This window comes from Peromyscus maniculatus, chromosome 13 (assembly GCF_049852395.1).
Source record: "Peromyscus maniculatus bairdii isolate BWxNUB_F1_BW_parent chromosome 13, HU_Pman_BW_mat_3.1, whole genome shotgun sequence".
Classification (NCBI taxonomy): domain Eukaryota; kingdom Metazoa; phylum Chordata; class Mammalia; order Rodentia; family Cricetidae; genus Peromyscus; species Peromyscus maniculatus.
In genome coordinates this window covers 23157876-23179966 of record NC_134864.1, presented here as the reverse complement: position 1 = coordinate 23179966, position 22091 = coordinate 23157876, and the positions used below count along the sequence as shown (strand labels likewise).

Genomic DNA, 22091 nt, shown 5'->3' with positions numbered 1-22091 from the left:
TCCCACTTCAAATGATTTAATTAAGAAAGAAAGCCCCTCACAGGTGCACCCAGATACTTGGGCTTTTGTTAATTCCAGATGTCATCGAGTTGACAACCAGGAATAGCCACCGGTTTGCTGATGCTTTTAATATTTCTCCGTTGGTTTAAGTATCATTTGTTACTTTCTTTCTGCCTAATGTATTTGAGAAGTTTGCGGGTTTTCTGAGTCAGCCCGACTGAGTCTTTCTTGGCTCACCTTTGTTCATGTACTTCTCCATGGAACTCACTTCTGCAGCATTGCTGACTTGTGGGTCATCAGCTGCTTTAGTTTGTGTTCGCCTTGAAATGTCTCCTTTGTCAATGATTTTCAAAGGTAACTTTGGAGGGTAGAGTACTCACGGCTGGCTGTTGTTTACTATTCTGCCTTTTGGGCTTTTAGCATCGCTACTGAGAGGTCATAGTTCTGATGGACCAGCTTTTGTGTGTGACTTGGAAATTTTTTTTTTTGATCTTGCAGCTTTTAATATTGTTTCTTTTTCCTGCCTTTTAACTATAAAGAGCCATAGAAGGTTCTTCTCTGGTCCCATCTGTTTGAAGTTCTGAATACTTCTTGTTCTTGAATAAGATTCTTTAAATCCCCAGATTTTAGTAATTCTGCTATGACAACATGATTGTGTCATATACTTTTACTTTTTATTATATTACTAAACTGTACTCTCTTTTTGAAGCAAATGTAGGGAAGATTTTTATTATAGACTTTAAATATGGTGCTAAGAGGGGACAGAGAAACATGCAAGAGAAAGTCAGTATGTAATACATGTCTAGGATTGGATGCGGGTCTCCCCTGTCCCTGCTTTGACGTCTGAGTCTTTTCTCATACTTGTGTTCCATGATACTCCCTCTTGTGTCTGATCTGGTGTACTGATGTAGACGAAATTCTAAATGGTCCTATTAAATAAGAAACACAGAGCCAAACACAGAGGTACAGCCTCAGAGATCAGAGCAAGAGCCAAGACTCCCTTCAGCTTACCACTCGATGTCGTCCTTCCCCTGAGAGAGAGACCTTCTTCCTGTGTGTCTTGAGTTTTATTGCTTTCCTGTTCTGCCTTTTCTAAGCCCAGCCACATGACTTCCTCCTCACTGCCTGTCTATACAGACCTCCTGGTCTCTATGGTTGATACTGGGATTAAAGACTCAAGGGTCACCAGCTTGGCTGTGTCCTTGACCACACAAAGACTCTGCCTGCCATGTGATTGGATTAAGGGCATGGGCTACCACCACCTGACTTCTATTCCTGGCCCTCTGCTAATGACCTCTGATCTCCAGGCAAACTTCATTTATTAACATACAAATAAAATCGCATTTTAAATAAAATCAGCACAATTAAAATATCACCACAGATGTACGGGAAGTTTTCCACTGATTGATTTTCTCATTTCTAACATTTCTGGGTGTAAGGTTTGGTTTTTTTCCCTCCTAAGATCTCAAGTTTTGGTTTTTGAATTTCTCATCTGGGCTACCGAGCTTCTTACCTGTGCTCATGAATTTTTATCCAGATCTTGAACTGATTCTCTAATTCATTGGTCTCTTTGTACCCTTGTTGAAGTTGTTGATCATTTTTACACGTTGAGTTTTTAACTCTTTGATGTTTCATCCATTTCAGGATTTTTATATATGGTATGGAATTATTAGGATCTTTGGGGTCATTGTCTTAACTTGATTTTTTTGTTTGTTATGATTTTTGTGGTTTCATGTTGCAATTTGTATAGCTGTGGGCATGGATATTTCTTTCATTTTTATTTGGGGATCACCTTAGGGGGATCATCTTCCTGAGAACGAGATTCTAGTACTGTGAAGAGGGAGACAAGCCGCTGCCCCACAACAAAGATGGCCTAGAACTGGGAATGAGGTCTGTCAAAGCTGAGTACTAGTAACAACCACAGTGTGAGAGATGGCATACGCAGCGTAGATCATGTATTCATGCTTACGGGTCAGATGTCTGTCCGAGCTGCCTCCTTGTTAGGGACTTCTCTTGCTCTGTGTACTAGGAGCCTCTGCCGGCCATACCTAGCCTTGCAGCCTGTGGGTGAGGCAGGTCCTCTCACACTTCACACACTTCCAGTTGGTACTCCTCGGCTGGCTAATGGTTCAGCCCAAGGGGTGTTTCCCGTGTGTGCTGTGGGGTTGAGAAAGCAAACAGAGCCTCTGAGGTCTGTGCTTTAGGGTCAGTCTCAGCTGCAGCTCTCCTCACCCCGGGGAAAGGATGAGGCTGTGCCAGTCAAGCACTCTGTGGGAACTGAAGAGTTCTTAGGGCCACCGGATGCGAGCCTCAAGACAGGCGTCTCCAGAGGTTGGCCCACCGCTGCTGGCTGCAGGCTTAGGGCTGTCACTCTCTGCACTTAGCCTGAAGTCAAAGAGTCTGCCCAGCAACCCAGGCCAGGGTTGCTGACCACAGTGCCCTTCACTGCTCAAGATTTCTGCATCCGGCCTTCCTCTCCACAATGACCTTCCATGGCCATCTTCTAACCAGGCGCTGTGGAGGGTTGTCAGTCTCCCTACCCTGTGGTGGCTCTATTCTTTTCGGGCTTTGGGGTTACCTTAGTCTGAAACAATAGGTTTCGTCCACACAGCTCAGGCTACAACCCGCATGGGCACAAAGGGACAAAAACAGTCCACGTCCTGGTTTGCTTTCGCTGTGACTTAGGGGGAGGACAGGGTTAATGTGCCTTACAGTTCCGTGTCACAGTCACAGTTGGTAATTGTAGAGTCAGGGCAGAATCTCTAGCAGGAACTGAAGTGAAACCACGCTGGCTCGCTCTCTGTTTCCTGGGTGACTCTAGGTTGTGTCCAGTTGACAGTAAAAACTAAGTCCCACAGACCTCCTCTCAAATGCTGCCCTGTCGTCCAGGAGTTACTGTCTTCCCAGAGTCTCGACTGGACTCGAGACTCACAAGAAGCATAGCTTGTCTGGTTAAAGGGTTGAACAGGCTCCTTTCTTACATACTCCAGAAACGTAAGACAGTGCTAGTAGACATGTGTTTCAAAGGCTTTGGTAAAGCCATGTGTAGTAGCGCACGCCTTTCATCCCAGCACTTGGCAGAGGCAGGCAAATCTCTGAGTTCAAGGCCAGCCTGGTTTACAGAGTGAGTTCTGGGATGGCCAGGGGTACACAGGAGGGCCCTGTCTTGAAAAACAAACAAACAAACAAAAAAGAAAAAGAAGGCTTTGATAGGAGAGTGGAGGTGAGGAGTAGGTTGTGACACCTGTGTATGCCTCTGTGACACCGTGTGTGCCTCTGTGACACCGTGTGTGCATCTGTGACACCGTGTGTGCCTCTGTGACACCCGTGTGTGCCTCTGTGACACCGTGTGTGCATCTGTGACACCGTGTGTGCATCTGTGACATCTGTGTGTGCATCTGTGACACCCGTGTGTGCCTCTGTGACACCGTGTGTGCATCTGTGACACCCGTGTGTGCCTCTGTGACACCGTGTGTGCATCTGTGACATCTGTGTGTGCCTCTGTGACACCCGTGTATGCATCTGTGACACCCGTGTGTGCCTCTGTGACACCGTGTGTGCATCTGTGACACCCGTGTGTACATCTGTGACACCCGTGTGTGCATCTGTGACACCCGTGTGTGCCTCTGTGACACCCGTGTGTGCATCTGTGACACCCGTGTATGCATCTGTGACACCCGTGTGTGCCTCTGTGACACCCGTGTGTGCCTCTGTGACACCCGTGTGTGCATCTGTGACACCCGTGTGTGCATCTGTGACACCCGTGTGTGCCTCTGTGACACCCGTGTGTGTGCATCTGTGACACCCGTGTGTGCATCTGTGACACCCGTGTGTGCCTCTGTGACACCTGTGTGTACATCTGTGACACCCGTGTGTACATCTGTGACTCCCGTGTGTGCCTCTGTGACACCTATGTGTGCATCTGTGACACCTGTGTGTACATCTGTGATACCCGTGTGTGCATCTGTGACACCTGTGTGCATCTGTGACACCGTGTGTGCATCTGTGACACCCGTGTGTGCATCTGTGACACCTGTGTGCATCTGTGACACCCGTGTGTACATCTGTGACACCCGTGTGTGCATCTGTGACATCTGTGTGTGCCTTTGTGACACCTGTGTGTGCACCTGTGACACCCGTGTGTGCATCTGTGACATCTGTGTGTGCATCTGTGACATCTGTGTGTGCCTTTGTGACACCCGTGTGTGCATCTGACACCCGTGTGTGCCTCTGTGACACCCGTGTGTGCATCTGTGACACCCGTGTGTGCATCTGTGACACCCGTGTGTGCCTCTGTGACACCCGTGTGTGCCTCTGTGACACCCGTGTGTGCCTCTGTGACACCCGTGTGTGCATCTGTGACACCCGTGTGTGCATCTGTGACACCCGTGTGTGCATCTGTGACACCTGTGTGTGCCTCTGTGACACCTGTGTGTGCATCTGTGACACCCGTGTGTGCATCTGTGACACCCGTGTGTGCCTCTGTGACACCCGTGTGTGCATCTGTGACACCCGTGTGTGCCTTTGTGACACCTGTGTGTGCGTCTGTGACATCTGTGTGTGCGTCTGTGACACCCGTGTGTGCCTCTGTGACACCCGTGTGTGCCTCTGTGACACCCGTGTGTGCATCTGTGACACCCGTGTGTGCCTCTGTGACACCCGTGTGTGCATCTGTGACACCCGTGTGTGCATCTGTGACACCTGTGTGTGTCTCTGTGACACCCGTGTGTGCATCTGTGACACCCGTGTGTGCCTCTGTGACACCCGTGTGTGCCTCTGTGACACCCGTGTGTGCCTCTGTGACACCGTGTGTGCCTCTGTGACACCTGTGTGTGCATCTGTGACACCTGTGTGTGCCTCTGTGACACCTGTGTGTGCATCTGTGTGACTGGAAGCTCTTTGAAGACCTCTACCTCCTCTTTACCATGGCAATTCTGGATCATGTTGGATGGCTGTTCCTCTCTACAAGATTACTTCCTGAATTTGGATTCCATACTCAGGGCAGAAAGAGCAGAAAGAGAACAGAAGGGAAAGGCACAACCCACTTTCTGTGACACTAGTTGCCCACATTGAGCACTCTCTGAATGCACTGAGTGTCATCTTCATCTGATGACACAGGAGGGTAGTGCAGGGTGATGGGGACCATCTGATGACACAGGGGGGTAGTGCAGGGTGATGGGAACCATCTGATGACACAGGTTAGTGCAGGGTGATAGGAACCATCTGATGACACAGGGGGGTAGTGCAGGGTGATGGGAACCATCTGATGACACAGGTTAGTGCAGGGTGATGGGGAACCAGAATTCTAGGGCAACCCTCACCGGCTAGGCTCCCTATCTTGATATGGCCTCAAGAAAACCAGACAGTGAAAAGCAGAGAAACGGTGGGCACGGTGGTACACAGCTGTAATCCTAGCACTCAGGAGACTGAGGCAGGATTGCCACAGGTTTGAGGCTAGCCTGGGCTACACAGTGAGGACTTGTCCCAGTAAACCAACCACTGAAGAGAAGGGGAGAGGGAGCGAAGGAGCAGTGAGGGAAAGGCAGAGCGTGAAGACTGAGTCAGTGCAGCCACATTGTGAAGAACAGATAGAGGAGTGAAGAGCTTGGAGCTGGAGGAATTGGGGCAGGACGCAAAGGTACTGAAGCAGCCCTGGTCAAGGTGTGGCCCCGCTAATCCTTGACTCAGCTCCAGAGCTGCAAGATGCTCAGGAGTCTTCCACTCCTGTTTCTTCAAGGTGACTACTTGGGCTAGAATGAAGTGTAGGCCACGGGTAATTGCCCTGCCCTGGGGCTGATCTGGCCTCAAGGCTACTGCAAGGTTAAAATAGTGGGTCTGTGCCCTCAGCCTTGAAGATGGATGTAGTATGACAGGCAGGCAGTCAAGACACGCCTTTAGGATGCCTGATGCCTCCTGTGAACAAGAACTCCTGAGAAGGAGCTGTGTTTGCAGAGACAGACTGCTTAGAATTCCAGTTCTGTGAGAGGTTGGAATGTTTTGGGTCCAGAGGCTGCTTCCCTTATCTTGGGCTAGTTCTAGTCCTCTGGAACAGCCATTCCTTGCCCATCTCTATGTCTGAATTAACATCCTGTGACCAATAGATTAAAAAAAATCTTTAGGAATTTATTAACTTAGCAGACCGCTACCTTGCACCTACCCCAAAGCTCAGATAATATCTTGAGCTTTAGATAAAGCTCTAATCTCCTACCTCACTCTCTGACTCACCCACCAACGTGTTTTAAACTTACCTTCATTTATGACTTTCTTTGTTCTGTAAAACTATAAAAACTAAGCAAAACTGCTTCCACATTGGAACATGGAATTCGGAGTAACCTAAATCTGTGTTCTCCAGGCCATGGTCCCTGCCAAATGGTTCCAGAGTATAAATGCTTATTCCCTTTAAGATGAGAGCCATGGTTTTTGCATGGACCCTACTCAGAGTCAAACAGGAGTTTGAATCAAAGTAAAGGAGACAGACACAGGAGGAGACAGACACAGGATGGAGGAGACAGGCACAGGATGGAGGAGACAGACACAGGATGGAGGAGACAGACACAGGATGGAGGAGACAGACATAGGATGGAGGAGACAGACACAGGATGGAGGAGACAGACACAGGATGGAGGAGACAGACACAGGATGGAGGAGACAGACACAGGATGGAGGAGACAGACACAGGAGGAGACGAATACAGAATGACGGAGGCAGGTAGAGTGCCTGGCTTCCACCCTGCTTTTAGTTTCCTGGTGGGTCTAGTGTGGAGTCAGTTTTTTCCCTTTTAGCAAAAACAGGTTTTAGGTGACTGTTATCACTAGGTATTATTTTGGACTTTTAGGAAATTCCAGTGCTTACCAACACCCTGGAATCTGAATTGAGGCTCATGACCTTGAAGCAGTGGGGGAAAAGTGCATTTCTACATCAGAGCAAAATTTTAAACACGTATGATTATTCCAGTGCTTGTAAGATTCTAGTTTTTTGTACCATATTTTTATTTATTTGTTATTATTATTATTATTATTATTATTATTATTATTATTTAGTTCTGAGAATTGAACCTGGAGCCTGATGCAGCTAAGAGCAAGTACTCCACCACTGAGCTCTAGCACCTATTCTGTCTCATAGAAACACTAGTCTTGGAGCTGGAGAGATGGCTCAGGATATAAGAGCACTGGCTACGATTTAGTTCCCAGCACCCATATGATGGCTCACAATTATTTATAACTCTAGTTCCAGGGGATCTGATACCCTCTTCTGAGTTCTGCAAGGACCAGGCACACTGTTGGCACACGTGCATGCCGGCAAAACATTCATACATGTAAAATAAAGTAATCTAAAAACAGCAAGATTGACAACAAGAACACACATCTTGCCCATCCTGGCGCTGTACGCCTTTAATCCCAGGAGGCATAGTGAGTTCCAGGTCAGCCAGAGTTACGCATGAGACTCCAGAACATTAGTCTGTGCCCATTTAGTGGGAAGATACCTTGATCCATATTGAATCATTTTCTGCTGAAGGGGATTTTTATGTTGTACCTGTCAGAAAGGAGGCCTCATTGGTTCTAGCAAAGGAACCTTGGAGGCAGGGGAAGCTTTTGCTTTTTTTCTCTTTCTTTCTTGCTTTATGGTTTGTTTTGTTTTGTTTTTTTGAGACAGGCTATGCAGTCCAGGCTGGTCTTGGCCTCACAGAGCTCGTCCTGCTTCGGCCTCCAAAGTGCTGGACTTAAAGACGTGTGCTCTCACTCCCGGCATGAGGAAGCACTTTTGGCTTTAATGACATATTTATTAGAAAGGAAAAAAAAATAAGAAAGACATTTCTTGTTGTTGCATAAATCATGTATCATGTTAAAAAAAAAACCAAACAGCTTTTTATTAACTCAGAAATCTTAAAACAAGTCCTTGGCGTTGTGGTGCCATTATTTAGCACTAACCATTGTTAACAATGCTGTCCATTGCCTCCCGGCCTGCTTTCTGTTCACTCCTCCATTTTGTCAGGTTTCAGGCATGATAAGTAGGCTCTCCACTTTCCAGTGAAGAGATGTCTGTGTGAAAGTGGGACAGAGAGATCCTTCATGGCTGGTTTTCCATTCAACGTCCGCCAGCTGAGAATTCTGGGAGCCGCAGGAATTTTCTTCTCACTCGCCTTTGTTCCAATCCTCCTGGGCCTTGGGCGCCTTTTGGCTTCTGCCCTTGGACTCGCCCTGGCCTTGACTGTGGCTGCCTCGCATTCCTGGGGAGGGCTGGAGCTTCTAATTGGGAGCTGGCACCTGAGGCCGATCTGCAGCCTGGCCACAGACTGGCATTGTCCCCGGCTGCCCCTGACTCTCCAGGGACAGATCGTTTTCTGAAAATCGTGCCGCAGAATCCATCCTGCATGACCCAGGACCTGAAGCCAGGGTGTCTGGCGTGGGTAATTCTCATCTGGGGAGCATGTCTGTCTGGAGACTTTGTGTCTTTCAGTATAGTGCACCCTCCAGACATGCAGTTTTGCTACTGTGAAATTGATGATGTCGCCACATATGATTAAAGAATTTTCCTGAAGAATTTCCTGGGATAATACATGTACTGTATTGTAGAGGTTGGGAAGGGGGAGGGGAGGGAGAGAGGAGAGAGAGAGGAGTGTGTGTGTGTAGTCTATACAGAGACCCCAAAAATGTCCGTGTACTTTGAGTCAACAATTCTACTTCTTACAAGGATAATCAGAGATGATGTCCAGAGTCTGTTGTGAGTTTCAGAGTTAGAGAAACTTCCAGCTGCCATTTCCAAGACCTTTTTCCCATCCCCATTTTATAAAATATAAAAACCAAGATCCAAGCAGGCCAGGCCTCAGGCCTTTCTGAGTCTCGTTCTCTTCACATTGTTCTGAGGTCCTCTGTGATAAGGCTAGGTTCCTCTAAGTTAGCAAATATTATGTAGAAAGAGGTTAAAAAAGAATAGAAATTGTTGAGTTGAAACCAAAATATACCTATTTCCTACCTCTAGAAATATTTCCAACTGTTGGTGTACTGATAATCCTGTGTTATCCTCTGAGCAAACAGTATGTGTAGTGTTGCTCCAACTAATTTTATCAGGAAACCTTTTTTCTCCAAACGGCATCATGGGGCTATTTGTTCTTCACAAGACCTTCAGAACACACCCACGCACTTCTTGTACCACTTGCTGTTTTTCAAAACTTTGAGTTTAGTTATAGTCCAGAATCTCAGTTAGGACTAAACCAAAATCTAGGTTTCCGTCCCCTCGTGAGTAGACTTTGAGACTAAATTCTGGCAGTTTTGTGATGATCGTTATTGTTACCTTAATAGGTGAGATCATATCAAAGAGTCTGGACAGTTGTAAGACTTGAGGGACACAGTGTCTAGTTGCTTTCCAGAAAGATCATACCTCCCTGTAGCTCGACTCTCAAAGGTCCGTGTGTTAAATGTTCGATCCTCAGTGTGGTGCTATTGGAAGGTGGGGGACCTGTAGGAGGCAGGGCCTTGTGAGAGGTCTTTATGGCATTGGGGTCATGCCCTTGAAGGGAGTTTGTGGAATCCTGGTAACTTCCATGGTTCTGTGGCCCCTCATGAAGTGAGTGGTCTTGCTCCTTCTGTGATATACCTCCTTACTACAAGCTGAAGCAAAGGGCCAATTGATGATGAACTGGGACCCTCAGATTCTGAGGCAAAGTAACCCTCTTCTCTAAGTTATCTCAGACACTTTGTTAGAGTGATAGAAAGCTAATAAATGCCTCATTCATCCACAGAAGCTGAAAAGTCCACAAAGTTCAAAATGCTTGAAGATCATTCCCTTCTTTCTCTCTTATAAGGTAGACAACCACAAAACGTCAGGGCTGTTGAGATAGCTTGACAGTTAGAAATGGATACTGCTCTTTCAGAGGACCTGAATTTGGCTCCCAGCACCCGCATTGGGCAGCTCACCACCACCTCTGTAACTCCAGCTCCAGGGGGATCCAATTGGCATATACTTGTGTGCATACACACACAGATAAGTAATAAAAATAAAAATAAAAACAGGTCACATGCCCAAAGAACACAGATAACCATCTCTTTGAAGAGGCAAACTGGCTTTCCAGAATTTTCAGTGCTGCTCCTTAGTGATTAAATGGTACCTGGGAGTTACCTGAATACTGAAATGTGAAGTCTATATTTTGTTGGGGAGCTTGTGAAGGGTTGGAATTGGCATCTGTTGTGTTGATTTTCAAATAGCCTTTCACGGTGAGGTTTTAATAAGAAAGCTTTTACTAACCATCTGCAATTACCTTTATTTCTGGAAGAATCTTTTGTGTCATCTCATCGATATTAATTCTGACCTCTTGGAAAGTAAATTATACCACAGCAGCCAGTGGCTACCGTGTATGTGTATGTGTGTGTGTGTGTGTGTGTGTGTGTGTGTATGCGTGCACGTGCTTGTGTTCTGCTTGTATAGGATAAAAGAAATATATTGTAGGCCTGAAATGATTTATCCCTTTGCCCTTCACAAATAGTACCCTTTGGTCAGTGCATTATTGAGTTTCGGGAGGAGACACTAACTTTGAATTTATTAAAACCCCTAAGTCTCCAGCAATAAAGCCCTTTAAGTGGTTTCACCAACAGATTTATTTCAGAGTGATTCCTTTGTGGGAAAGGAATAATGCATTGCGTACTGAGGGCTTTCAATAATTCATGAGACCCGCATGCTATTGGCTGTTTGAGAGGCAGCTTTTGGCGTCAGAGCCCAAAGGGAAATCTGTGTCATGTGTCTGCCTTCTGGGAAGCCAGGCTTGTACTGACTCTTTAGCATAGGCTGTTTTGAAAACAAGAGGGGAGGGGTTGTGGGGGTTTCGGGGTTGCAAGGGGTGGGCATTATGCATGATTAGCTGAAAGGCCACATTTTATGCACCCTCTTCCTTAGCAAAGCCCGGTGTTTACAGACATTGCTTTTTCCTCCCATGAACAGAAATATCGACTGGTTTTGAGACACCAGGATTGCATTGCCAAGGGTGGGCTGAACGTGAATCCTTGGAGCTTAGCAGTTAGGACAGACAGACACAGGGGAGGTCTGTGAATGTGGAAAGGCATGTGTGGCATCTTGTACTGTGAGACCTGGAGTGGTGTTTGTGGGTAGAGGAGAGTGGCAGGTTCTCCGCCTCAGTTCAGCTGTAAACCTGGCTCTCCCTGAACCCCATCCCCCTTCATCCCCCTTCCTAAAAGCCACCCAACTCCAGGGTGGTCTCCCTTCAAAGGAGAGACGTGTTTGTAGTCACTGGGAGGCAGCATCCTGGCCCCTCTTCTGGATCTTCTGAGCATTCCAGTGAGAAGTACTAAGAGGGAAATAGACCGAACGAGTCCAGTTTTGTTGTTTGCCAGGAAAATTACAGGATTCATCTTCCCATTTCTTCCTCTCTCTCCTTCATGCCTCAATAAAAATAGCAGATTTTTAATTAATTTTTTAAAATATTTTATTATTTTGTGTGGGGTTGGGGTGAGGGGACATGTGGCCATGCCACACCACATAAATAGAAACCAGGGGACAACTTGTAGGATTCAGTTCTCACCTACTATGTAGGTTCCTGGGACTGAACTCAGGTCTTCAGGCTTGGTGGCAAGTGCCCTTAGCCACTGAACCATCCTGCTGGCCCTGATTTATTTTAACCTAAAACCAACTTATTTAAAATTATTGTGAGATTTATATTATACAGCCCTTTAAATGTACATGTTACCGGAAATTCTACTGCTAACATTTTGAGGATGGTCATGTGATTCTAGCATTTGTACATTCATTACTGTCCACATTCTCACATTAAATTATATCATCTTTGCTGCCTTCAGACATTTCTCGCTTAATACTATGTCAAAAGAACTTTTTCCTTTAAATACAAGGTCTCTTCATTTCAGCGGTTGTGAAACATTCCATATGGATGGCTTAGAACAGACCTGTCCTTATCATGGTTCTGGAGGTAAATCAAGGCCCTGGCTTGTGAAGGGAGGCTCCTTTCCTGGCACACAGACAACCTCCTTCTTTCTGTTTCCTCACATTCTGTGTGTGGAGGGCTCTAAACCCATCATGGGACTCCACCTTCATGACCTCATCTGACCCCAGTGACTTCCCACCTGGCCTTCGATGACCTTCCTTCCCAAAGGCCATCACATCGACAAGGCTGCCATCAATTGAGTTGTGTGGGTCACACAGACAATTTAGTCTAGGATGTTACACAGTGTAGTGATGAACCTTCACGTTCTCCTTTGATTTTTCCCTCCGTCACAACCTAGGGAAATGTCTTTTCTGTGCCCGGTGGTCACTCTAGACTGTATTTCCTGTAAGTAGACTGCTGGGTCGAAGGGCGAGCACATCTCAGCTTCTGGTATTTCGTTCCTAGTGGCTTCCTGGGGCTAAATACTATCCCCATATAGTAGATGAGGGTGTCTCCCTCCCCAGGTCCACTCCAACACTGAATCTAAGGCTTTTTAATGTTTATTGAATTAATAAGTACCTCATCATTTTTAGTTCATTCTTTTTGTAAATTGAACACATTTAAGTATTTATTGGTAACTTGTAGTTGTTACTTATGTAATCATTTCTCCTTTTCTATGTTGAGCTTTCTTTCACTTACTGGCCCTTTCCAAGACTGTTTTCAAATCAAAAGATACAAACGAAGACTAGGTCCTCCTTCAAACTATGCATATGAAGTATGCATTTGGAGTATAATTATCCATCTTATTTGAGGATGCAAGAGTCCAGCAGCAGTGATACTTAGGTTTCTGGTTTTGGGGATGAAGCCCATCTAATGTGACACCATTAGCTGACGTTGGTAGGCAATAAAGCTTTGCCTGACAGAGCTGGCAGTCTGAGGGCATGTGGCCTGCACCTCCTCAGTGGCTCTGCTAGGGTCTAGCCTTCTTTCCTTTCATTTTTCCCTCCCCTTGGAGTATTATCTTTTCCTTACCACTTTATAATTCTAATGAGGATTGTCCTAGGTCAGTAGAGAAAAGAAAATTCAGAGGATGTCAACATTGAAAATAATTTCTGTGTCTGGCTTCTGGCCAAGAGGAGATTTCATGGTCCATAAACCACAAGTGTGTGTATAGTCGGGGAGCAAAATTTATTATTTAATATACTTTCCAGAGAAGTCCTAGGGGGAATTTGGAGCTCCTACAGGGATGATGCAGCATAAAATTTTAATGTGTGGTTTGGGAATGTTTAAAAATCTGTTTGCTCGCTGTGACCTAAAACTGTTGACTGCTTTTGGACAGTTTCACTCCCTGGCTCCCATGTACTATCGAGGATCGGCCGCAGCGGTGATAGTCTATGACATCACTAAACAGGTAAGAGTGTCTTCCGACTTCAGATGCCATCTGTGGGGACTGTCCCAGAGACACGGAGGCAGACTGGCACTTTGTGAGTCTTGCCAGCACCTTGGGAGCCTTGACAGTGTGTGGGGGGGCGGGGGGGGGCAGGGACAGGGACAGTGAAAGCTATGTGTCCAGCCTGCTTCCCCGACCAAGCAGCTTTGATTTCTCTTCCCAATTACGAAAACAGTAAACGTTCATTTTAAAACTGACCTTTTTCTTTGTAAAGATCTATTTATTTTATGTGTGACTATTTTGCCTGCATATATATATATATATATATATATATATATATATATATATATATATATATGCCACTACGTGTATGCCTGGTTCCCACAGAGGTCAGAAGAGGCATTGGATCCTTTGGAACTGGAGTTACAGATGGTTGTGAGTCATCATGTGGATGCTGGGAACCAAACTCCGGTCCTCTGGAAGAGCAAAAAATGCTTTTAACTGCTGAACCATCTCTCCACTCCCTAAAACTGAGCTTTCATAGAGGCAAGGTCGTGTCTGTTAACGCTTCCCAGAGAACTTTAAGTTCTGCATATTTTATCATTTTAGGTTATTTTCTGTCACTGGTTCAGTTGCATCATTCAAAGATCAGAGATGGTATTTATATATATAAAAGCCAATATGTGTGTGCTTGTAGGCAGTGGTTCCCCATTTATCTGTGTTTTGATTTTCTGTAGTCTTAGTTATCCAAGGCCAAGGGCCATCTAAAACCATTAAGTGGAAAATTCCAGAAACAAGTCATACATTTTAAATAATGTGTTATATTACTGACTATTTTAGTTTGTTACTGTTAGTATCTTACTCTGCCTAATTGTTTACTTAAAATGTACCATAGGCGCTCATGGGACAGAGACACATTGTTTCCAGGGTTGGGTTCCAAGCCACAGTTTGAGGCATCCACTGAGGACCCTGGAATGTATCTCCTGCAGTGTATTTTGAGTTACATTCGTTAGCAAACAAATGCTTTGATTTGGTGGCGCTCCTCCTGACCCCAGTCCTTCTGGAATGCTGACGGTTAGCTGATTCATTGCTGTTGTATCCCATGAGTTCTGACCACTGCCACCTACATGTACCGTCTACTTTGGCCTCTGCCCGGGAGCCGGACCCAAACAAATGCATTCCTCCCTTGAAGCAAACATCAGTAGTCACTTGATATCCTGGTTCCCGCAGTGTCAAGGCTGTTGTTTCTAATCAATGGCGCTTACTGAAAAAACTTAATAATGAAAAATTTTAACTTCTTCAAGTTTTAACTTTGAAAGAGGTATCTGTTATAGGGTGAGTATAAGTTAGCTGATGGTAACTAAGTGTTCCTTACAAACATTTTTTCCCCCATGGAATTACACAGGGTTCATATGTCTACTTGTTTGAAATGTATTGACAGGTCTTTTCAGTGACTCATCTTGTTTTTGGTTAGGATTCATTTCATACCTTGAAAAAATGGGTTAAGGAGCTGAAAGAGCATGGCCCAGAAAACATTGTGATGGCAATTGCTGGGAACAAATGTGACCTCTCAGATATTAGGTAAGACACATTTCAAATATCTCTCTGTGCGTGTGTGTGTGTGTGTGTGTGTGTGTGTGTGTGTGTGTGTGTTTGTTTCACATCTCCCGCCCCCAATGTCTCTGACTAAAATGGAATTATGTCTTTGCTTATGTTTATGCTCTCTGTGTAATGATTTAGCTGATGGCCCCTCACTTGTGGTAGTTAATGTGATATTATTTAACCAGAGAGGAATTATAGGAGAATGACATAAATCTGACCCCACCTATAATAGTGAATGTTAAATCAAATGGCCTATGCATCGCACAGTTGTATTAATAACTCTGTATACTGCCAGACTAGGTTGTTTTATTGCCTTTTTCTTCTTATTAGCATTACAACTAATATAATTTTAGTAACATTTTCATATACAAATGGCCACAAGAAAGCTTGATATTTTCCACAACATGTTTGTTTTAGATTTTAACCTAAGGATGTAGTCCACTCTATATAATGCTACTATTTTGACTTAATATCTGAATGTGATACATTTTATGGTAGCACCCCAAGAGGCAATGGCTTATGGAACTTCTTGACCTTATGTCTTAGTCCTTTTTCTGATTGTTAGATCAAAATACTCAAGGCTGTGTTTTTATAGAGAAAACAAGTTAATTGTGCTTTGCCTAGAGTTTCAATAAAGGAACACTGGTGACTGTATTATGTACAACATGGTAGAAAAACAGGAAGGGAATGGAGGCCATATGCAGAATTGATCACTTGGTGGAGCAGGAGCCCAAAGAGATCCAAGGACTAATTTTTCTCTTTTACAACAATCCGTCCCAAGTAGAGTCTCGTGAGAACTACACTGATGGTTGTCCCCACCATGGCCTAATTCCCGTCCGTTCTTCCACCATGCTTCTAGCTCATGAGCCTTCAGGAACACACTCAAACTGCATAATCCGACTGTAGAGCATGTATTAGAGACGTGATGACTTTATCTAGCCTGTTAAGCTAGCTGTTTATGAAGTGAATGCTACTTCAGAAGGTTATGTGTTAGCTGTCCTTTCTCATGACAGGTCTATTCCAAGACTTAAGTGGATATCTGAAACCATGGATTACACCATGCCCCATGTATGTTATGATTTGTTTCTACATATACAAATCTGTGATTGAATTTATTTTATACGTCAGGCACGTAATTGAATGATTTAGAATAGCAATTAATAAAATAGAACAGTTTGTAATAATATAATATAGTAAAAGCTGCTTAAAATGTAATGAATTATTTATTTCTGGAACTTTCCATGTGATATATTTGGACTCGATTGGTTGTGGGTAACTGAAACCCTGGAGAGCAAAAACACTGATGGGGGATATACTTTATCAAATTTGTTTTGCTTCTGTTCCCTCGGCTCTGAGTTCTCAGGGATTCCCATTGTCCATTCTCATAAAGACAGCTACACGTCTTTATGAGAACCATGCTTTACACCATGCTTCTAGTTTTGATATCTAAATATGATTAAACCAAAATTGAATAAGCATTGAAAATGGATCTTGCAAGAGTCCTTACAGTGGCATGTGGCAAATTACTCCATTTCTTTGTGTTTGCAAGCATGCCGTATCATATTGCATCAGGTAGGTTTCTAATACCCGAGAACGCCACTCAGTCGCTTATTTTTCTGGGGGTTGGACAAGTCTTTGAACTCCCCAGACTTGGTTCAGATATACTTCTTCTTTATTGTAATCCTGAAGCGGCTCTTTGGCTTGTGTTTCCGGCATTGGGTGGTTGGTGGGCAGTCAGCCTTGGTGAAATAGGGGGCTTCATTTGACACCTCATTGTGGTCAAGGGCAACTTTGATAGAAAAAACTTCCCCTCTTTCTCTCTGGGGTGGGAGATACAAATGTGTGTGTATGAGCGTGCGTGCGCGCATATGTGCTACTGGACTAAAATTTAAGAAAAAATTGATTTCTAGTTGAATGGGATGGGATTGTGTGCTACACAGAGCTGACATTAAAATTAACATGTAAATTTTAGGAAACAGAGAGTTGAGAAAGTGTTGATACCCATATGATCAAAACAGGCCTTCCTTCATCTCTGGGATTTGGTATGTTCCACTTGAGCTATGGAGAGACACTGGCCTGGCATTCTCTGTATTTCAATTCCTCACAGCTGACAGGGACCTTATGGTCCACTGAAGAGACCTGTCCAGTACATGATGGGGAGGGTCGGGCTCTCGATGAGGGACAGCCTCAGATCAGCATGGTCTCCAGATAAAACAGGCTCACGGCCTCTCATTCCTAGGTATTCTCCGTAGACCTCCTGCTGTGTGCACCACATGGTACACACCCAGCTAAGATGACCTGTTTAACAACCCACCCATTTCACTCCCGACTATAAATTCACTTGCAACCCTTCTATCCCCAAAGGATGATGATCCAGCATCATCCAGCTACTGCCTCCAGTGATAACATCAGGGCTGCCATCCCTGGCACCCTGCCAACCTTTCTGTTCAACTTCTTTTGTGTTGTTTGGCCTCAGTGAGGCCTGAATCAAGCTCATTAAGATCCCACAGGTGTTCAAAGCGTGGAATATGTCTTTTGTTGTACACAGTCATTCGATAGGGCGCTTGTTTTGATTATGCATCAAAGGAAATGGCCTGGTTTTGTAGTTCTTATTCAAACTTCTGAATAGGTCAGTGAGAAAGACTACTTTATTTTTATTTTCAAAAATTGATAAATTAATATCATCTATCTATCTGTCTGTCTGTCCGTCCGTCCATCTGTCATCCATCAGTCTGTCTGTCTGTTTATCCATCCATCCACTCACCCACCCACCCATCTATCTATCTGTCCATCCGTCCATCCATGCATCCGTCCATCCATCCATTCATCCATCCATCCATCCATCCATCCATCCGTCTATCTATCTATCATCTATCATCTCTCTACTTATTTATGTGTGTGCATGCCATGGCATGCTTGTAGAGGTCAGAGACAACTTATGAGGGTTGGTTCTTCTATCACATGAGTCCTGGGGATTGAACTCGGGACATCGGGCTTGGCAGAGAGCATCTTTACTCACTGAGCTGCCCCCACCAGCTCTGGATGAGTTTCTTGAGGTTTGTTTTATGGCTTAGCCATGCTGTAGCCTAGAGAATGTTCCATGAAAGCCTCAGGCCGCCTCATTTGTGTCTGTGGTGTGCATATACATGTGTATGCGTGCTTACATGTGTGCAACTGCATATGGAGGTCAGAAGTTGATGTCAGGTGTCTTCTTTGACCCTTTACCTTGAAGCAGGGTGTCTGCCGAATCCAGCGCACCAGCTCAGCCACTATAGCTGGACAGCTTGCCCTGGAGATTCATCTCCATGGGTGGGCTCCATGCCATGACGTTTCTATGTAGGCTAGGCATCCATATTTAATTCTCCACATGTGCATGGCGAGCGCTTCCCCACCCAGCCATCTCCAGTCCTCCCATCAAGTTTTTGAAAACACCTGTTATTTTTATTTTGTTTTCAGTGGAAGTAGAAATTGAATTTAGAGCGTGCGTGCGCATGCCAGGCTAGTGCCCTACCACCGAATAGCTAAACAAACCACGGGCCCCACGAAGGTGAGCATGCCAGCTTTGCCTCCACTCTAGTTCAGGCCGGCCTCTCACTGTTACTCCCCTGCCTCACCCTCCTGCGTAGCTGAGCCTGTAGGCCCGTACCGTCAGAACTGGCCTGTGTGCCTGTTTGTGTATTTGACTTTTCCCTTTGAAGAAGGAGAGCGGGAGGAGAAGGGAGGGGACAGAGAGAGAGAGAGAACACCAGCCTTCTGAAAATAACACTGCTTTAGCCAGAATTAAAATTATTAAAATTGTTTTAACTTTTAGAATTGTATCCTTTTGTGATAGCTGATACTGGTGTTCCATTTATGATCATGCTATAAAATTTCTAGAAAAATTTTTAATGTTGGCTTATGTTTATGACATCCTTATCTACAGGGAAAATTTTACGGAGTGCTCTGGAAAGTTCTTAAGTCTAGTAAATAGATTCAGCGAGGTTGTCAAGTACAAGGCACAGAAAACTCAATTACATTCCTGTTTATTAATAGTGAGTATGCAGAAACTGGAATTAAAAATACAGTATCTTTTACAATTGCTCCGAAAAAAAAAATGAAATATTAGCAATGTACACGATCTGTGTGCTGAAAAATACAAAATGCTCATGAAAAATCAAATAAGGCTTGGGAAAAAAAATGGAGACGTAACTATGTTCATCCATTGGTAGTTTCGGCGTATTAAAGGTATCTGTATTCTCCCAAGTGATCTCTGAGTTTAAATGAACTTCCTGTTAATATCTTAGCAAGGTTTTTGGTAAGCAAGCAAATTCTGGGGCTAGCAAGATAGCTCCAAGGGTAAGAGTGCTTCTTGTACAAGCGTGAGGGCCTGAATGTGGGTCCCCAGCCCCCTAGAAAAAGCTGCGGGGGGCCACTTGCCCCTGAGACTGCAGTGCTGGAGTAATGGGAAGTCTTGATCGTCAGCATTGTTGGGCTGAGGAGTGCCTAGGCAGCTGTAAATGCACACTTCTGAAGGTGTTGGGCTGAGGAGCGCCTAGGCAGATGTGAGGCACACTTATGAAGGTGTTGGGTGAGGAGTGCCTAGGCAGATGTGAATGCACACTTCTGAAGGTGTTGGGCTGAGGAGCGCCTAGGCAGATGTGAATGCACACTTCTGAATGTGTTGGGCTGAGGAGCGCCTAGGCAGATGTGAATGCACACTTCTGAAGGTGTTGGGCTGAGGAGCGCCTAGGCAGATGTGAATGCACACTTATGAAGGTGCTGGGCTGAGGAGCGCCTAGGCAGATGTGAGGCACACTTATGAAGGTGTTGGGCTGAGGAGCGCCTAGGCAGATGTGAATGCACACTTCTGAAGGTGCTGGGCTGAGGAGTGCCTAGGCAGATGTAAATGCACACTTCTGAATGTGTTGGGCTGAGGAGCGCCTAGGCAGATGTGAATGCACACTTCTGAATGTGTTGGACTGAGGAGCGCCTAGGCGGATGTAAATGCACACTTCTGAATGTGTTGGGCTGAGGAGCGCCTAGGCAGATGTGAATGCACACTTCTGAAGGTGCTGGGCTGAGGGGCGCCTAGGTGGCTGTAAATGCACACTTCTGACTGTGTCTGTGAGTGTTTTCAGGGAACCGACTAAACAGGGAAGACATGCTCTGTCTGTGGGCGGAACCGTCCAGCAGGCCTAGAACACAAGGGGAAGGAGGCATACTCTCAACGTTTTCCTCTCCCTCTGTCTCTCTCCCTCCTTCTTTCCCTCCCCCCTCTTCCTTTGTCTTGCTCTCTGCCTCCCTCCTTCCTTCCTCCCCTCCCACTTGCCGTGATGCCTGTTCTCTGTGATACACTGAGACCGAAACTGTGAGCAAAGGCGAGTCTTCCCTGACTTAAGTTGTTCCTCAGGTAAGAGTCACAGCAACCTGAAACTAACATAAAGGATCAGTACGTGGACTGTAGAGAACGCTCAGAACTTAACATGTGTAGACAGAGCTCCAAACTGAAAAAATGGGTGAAAGAATATGAAGCTGGGAGACGAAGCTATGAAGAGATGTGCAACATCATCATTGATCTGTCAAAAGGGCCAAGTGGAAAACAGCGCCAATACCTGGTGTGGGTGAGGGGGCCGGCGAGACGGCTCAGCAAGTAAAAACACCGGCTGTGCAGGCCTAACTACCTACGTTCCGTCCCAGGAACCCATGGTGGAAGGAGGTAACCAACTCTCAAGAAAGATGTCCTCCCACTTCCACAAGCACTCCATATGCCATTGTATACCTGTACTCAGGTGCCATCCTACACACACAAATAATAACAGTAATGAATAAAATGTTAGAACATAGCAAGTCCGGTCGTTGATGCAGACCTGGTGTGTGTGGGAAGCACCGCTAATGAGCAGAGCCTGTCGGTGAAGCAGTTCAACAGTCTCTTGCAAAACCAGACCTGCAATTTCCATCTAACCAGGGAACCTCACTCTTGGGTATCTGTCATGGAGAGCGGAAACTTAGGTTCACATGAAACATACTCATGAACATTCATAGACTTTTATGGTAACATCTCCAAACCATAATGAGCCTAGATGTCCTTGAGCAAGTGACTGGCTAAACAGATTGTGATGCACCCACTCCATGGACTACTGCTCAGTTACCAAAGACAACAGACTGGAAGTTGGATGAGTCTTTGGGGGCACTGCGCTGCGTGAATAAAGCTCTGCGAGAGAGCTTTTCTTTACTGTAACAGATACCTGACATAAGTCAGTTTACAGGGAGAAAAGGTTTATTTTAACTCCCGACTGTGGGGATTTCAGTCTGTGATTGGTTGGCCCCTTTGCTTAGAGCCTATGCTGGTACTTTATAGTGGGAGTGTGTGGCAAAACAACACATTCACCTCATGGTTGGGAATGAAACAGACCCAAGTTTCATAATGTTTTTCAAAGGTGTGTGAGTAATGACCTACAGTCTCTCATGAGGCCTCACTGTGAGAGCTGCCACCACCTCCAATATCAGTAATGAGGGGTTTCTTACAGGAGCAGGGATGACTCAAAGGCAGTTTCATCACTGAAAGCCCACACGAGCGTGGATGATGACTCATGAAAGCTGGAACCCAGGAGCATACTGTGTCACCTTCAGGAGACATAGGTCAAATTGTACAGTCCAGGCAGCTTGGCTGCTCTGTGTCTCCTCAGAAGTCCTCACTGATTATATAACCTCCTGGAAGGCCAGGCCTTGTGCATTTGGTTAGTTTCAGGGACTTTCTGAGACTTGCGAGTTGTTTACTTTGTAAGCCTTAAAGGAGCCTCCTTTCAAGGTGAAATGTTTCAATTTGGAGGAAATGTAGGTACTATACAAACAGGAGACTATAAATAGACCTAGGAAATCCAACTGAGAACATGTCAGTGTTAAATCTTGTTTGCAATATTATGAGATAGTTTGCAAAATGTGACCAATTATCTTGGGGTGTTGCTTTTTTGAGACAGGGTCTTGTGTAGCCTAGGATGGCCTTAAAGTCACTATGTAGATGAGGGTGACTTGGAACGCAACTTTCTGCCTCTGTCTTCTGAATACTGACATTATAGATGTGCACCACCACATTTGACTCTAAGTTATTATTTCCTTTGCTTGTTTTTTCCCCCTTCACTTTCTTTACTTTGTAGGGTGGGAGGTAACAATGCATGAGCGGAGGTCAGAGGGCAATTTGAGGGAGATGGTTTTTCCTTTCACCCTGCAAGCTCT

The 22091-nt window shown here is 45.2% G+C and overlaps 1 protein-coding gene across 1 annotated transcript in view; it reads left to right on the top strand.

The window, feature by feature from the left end:
* Nucleotides 1–22091, top strand: part of Rab31 (RAB31, member RAS oncogene family) — a 131239-nt gene that overhangs the window by 70661 nt on the left and 38487 nt on the right. The window contains exons 4-5 of the mRNA XM_006991847.4: nucleotides 13227–13298; nucleotides 14752–14858. Of these exons, the coding sequence (XP_006991909.1) occupies nucleotides 13227–13298; nucleotides 14752–14858 (179 nt within the window). The remainder of the gene's footprint in view (nucleotides 1–13226; nucleotides 13299–14751; nucleotides 14859–22091) is intronic.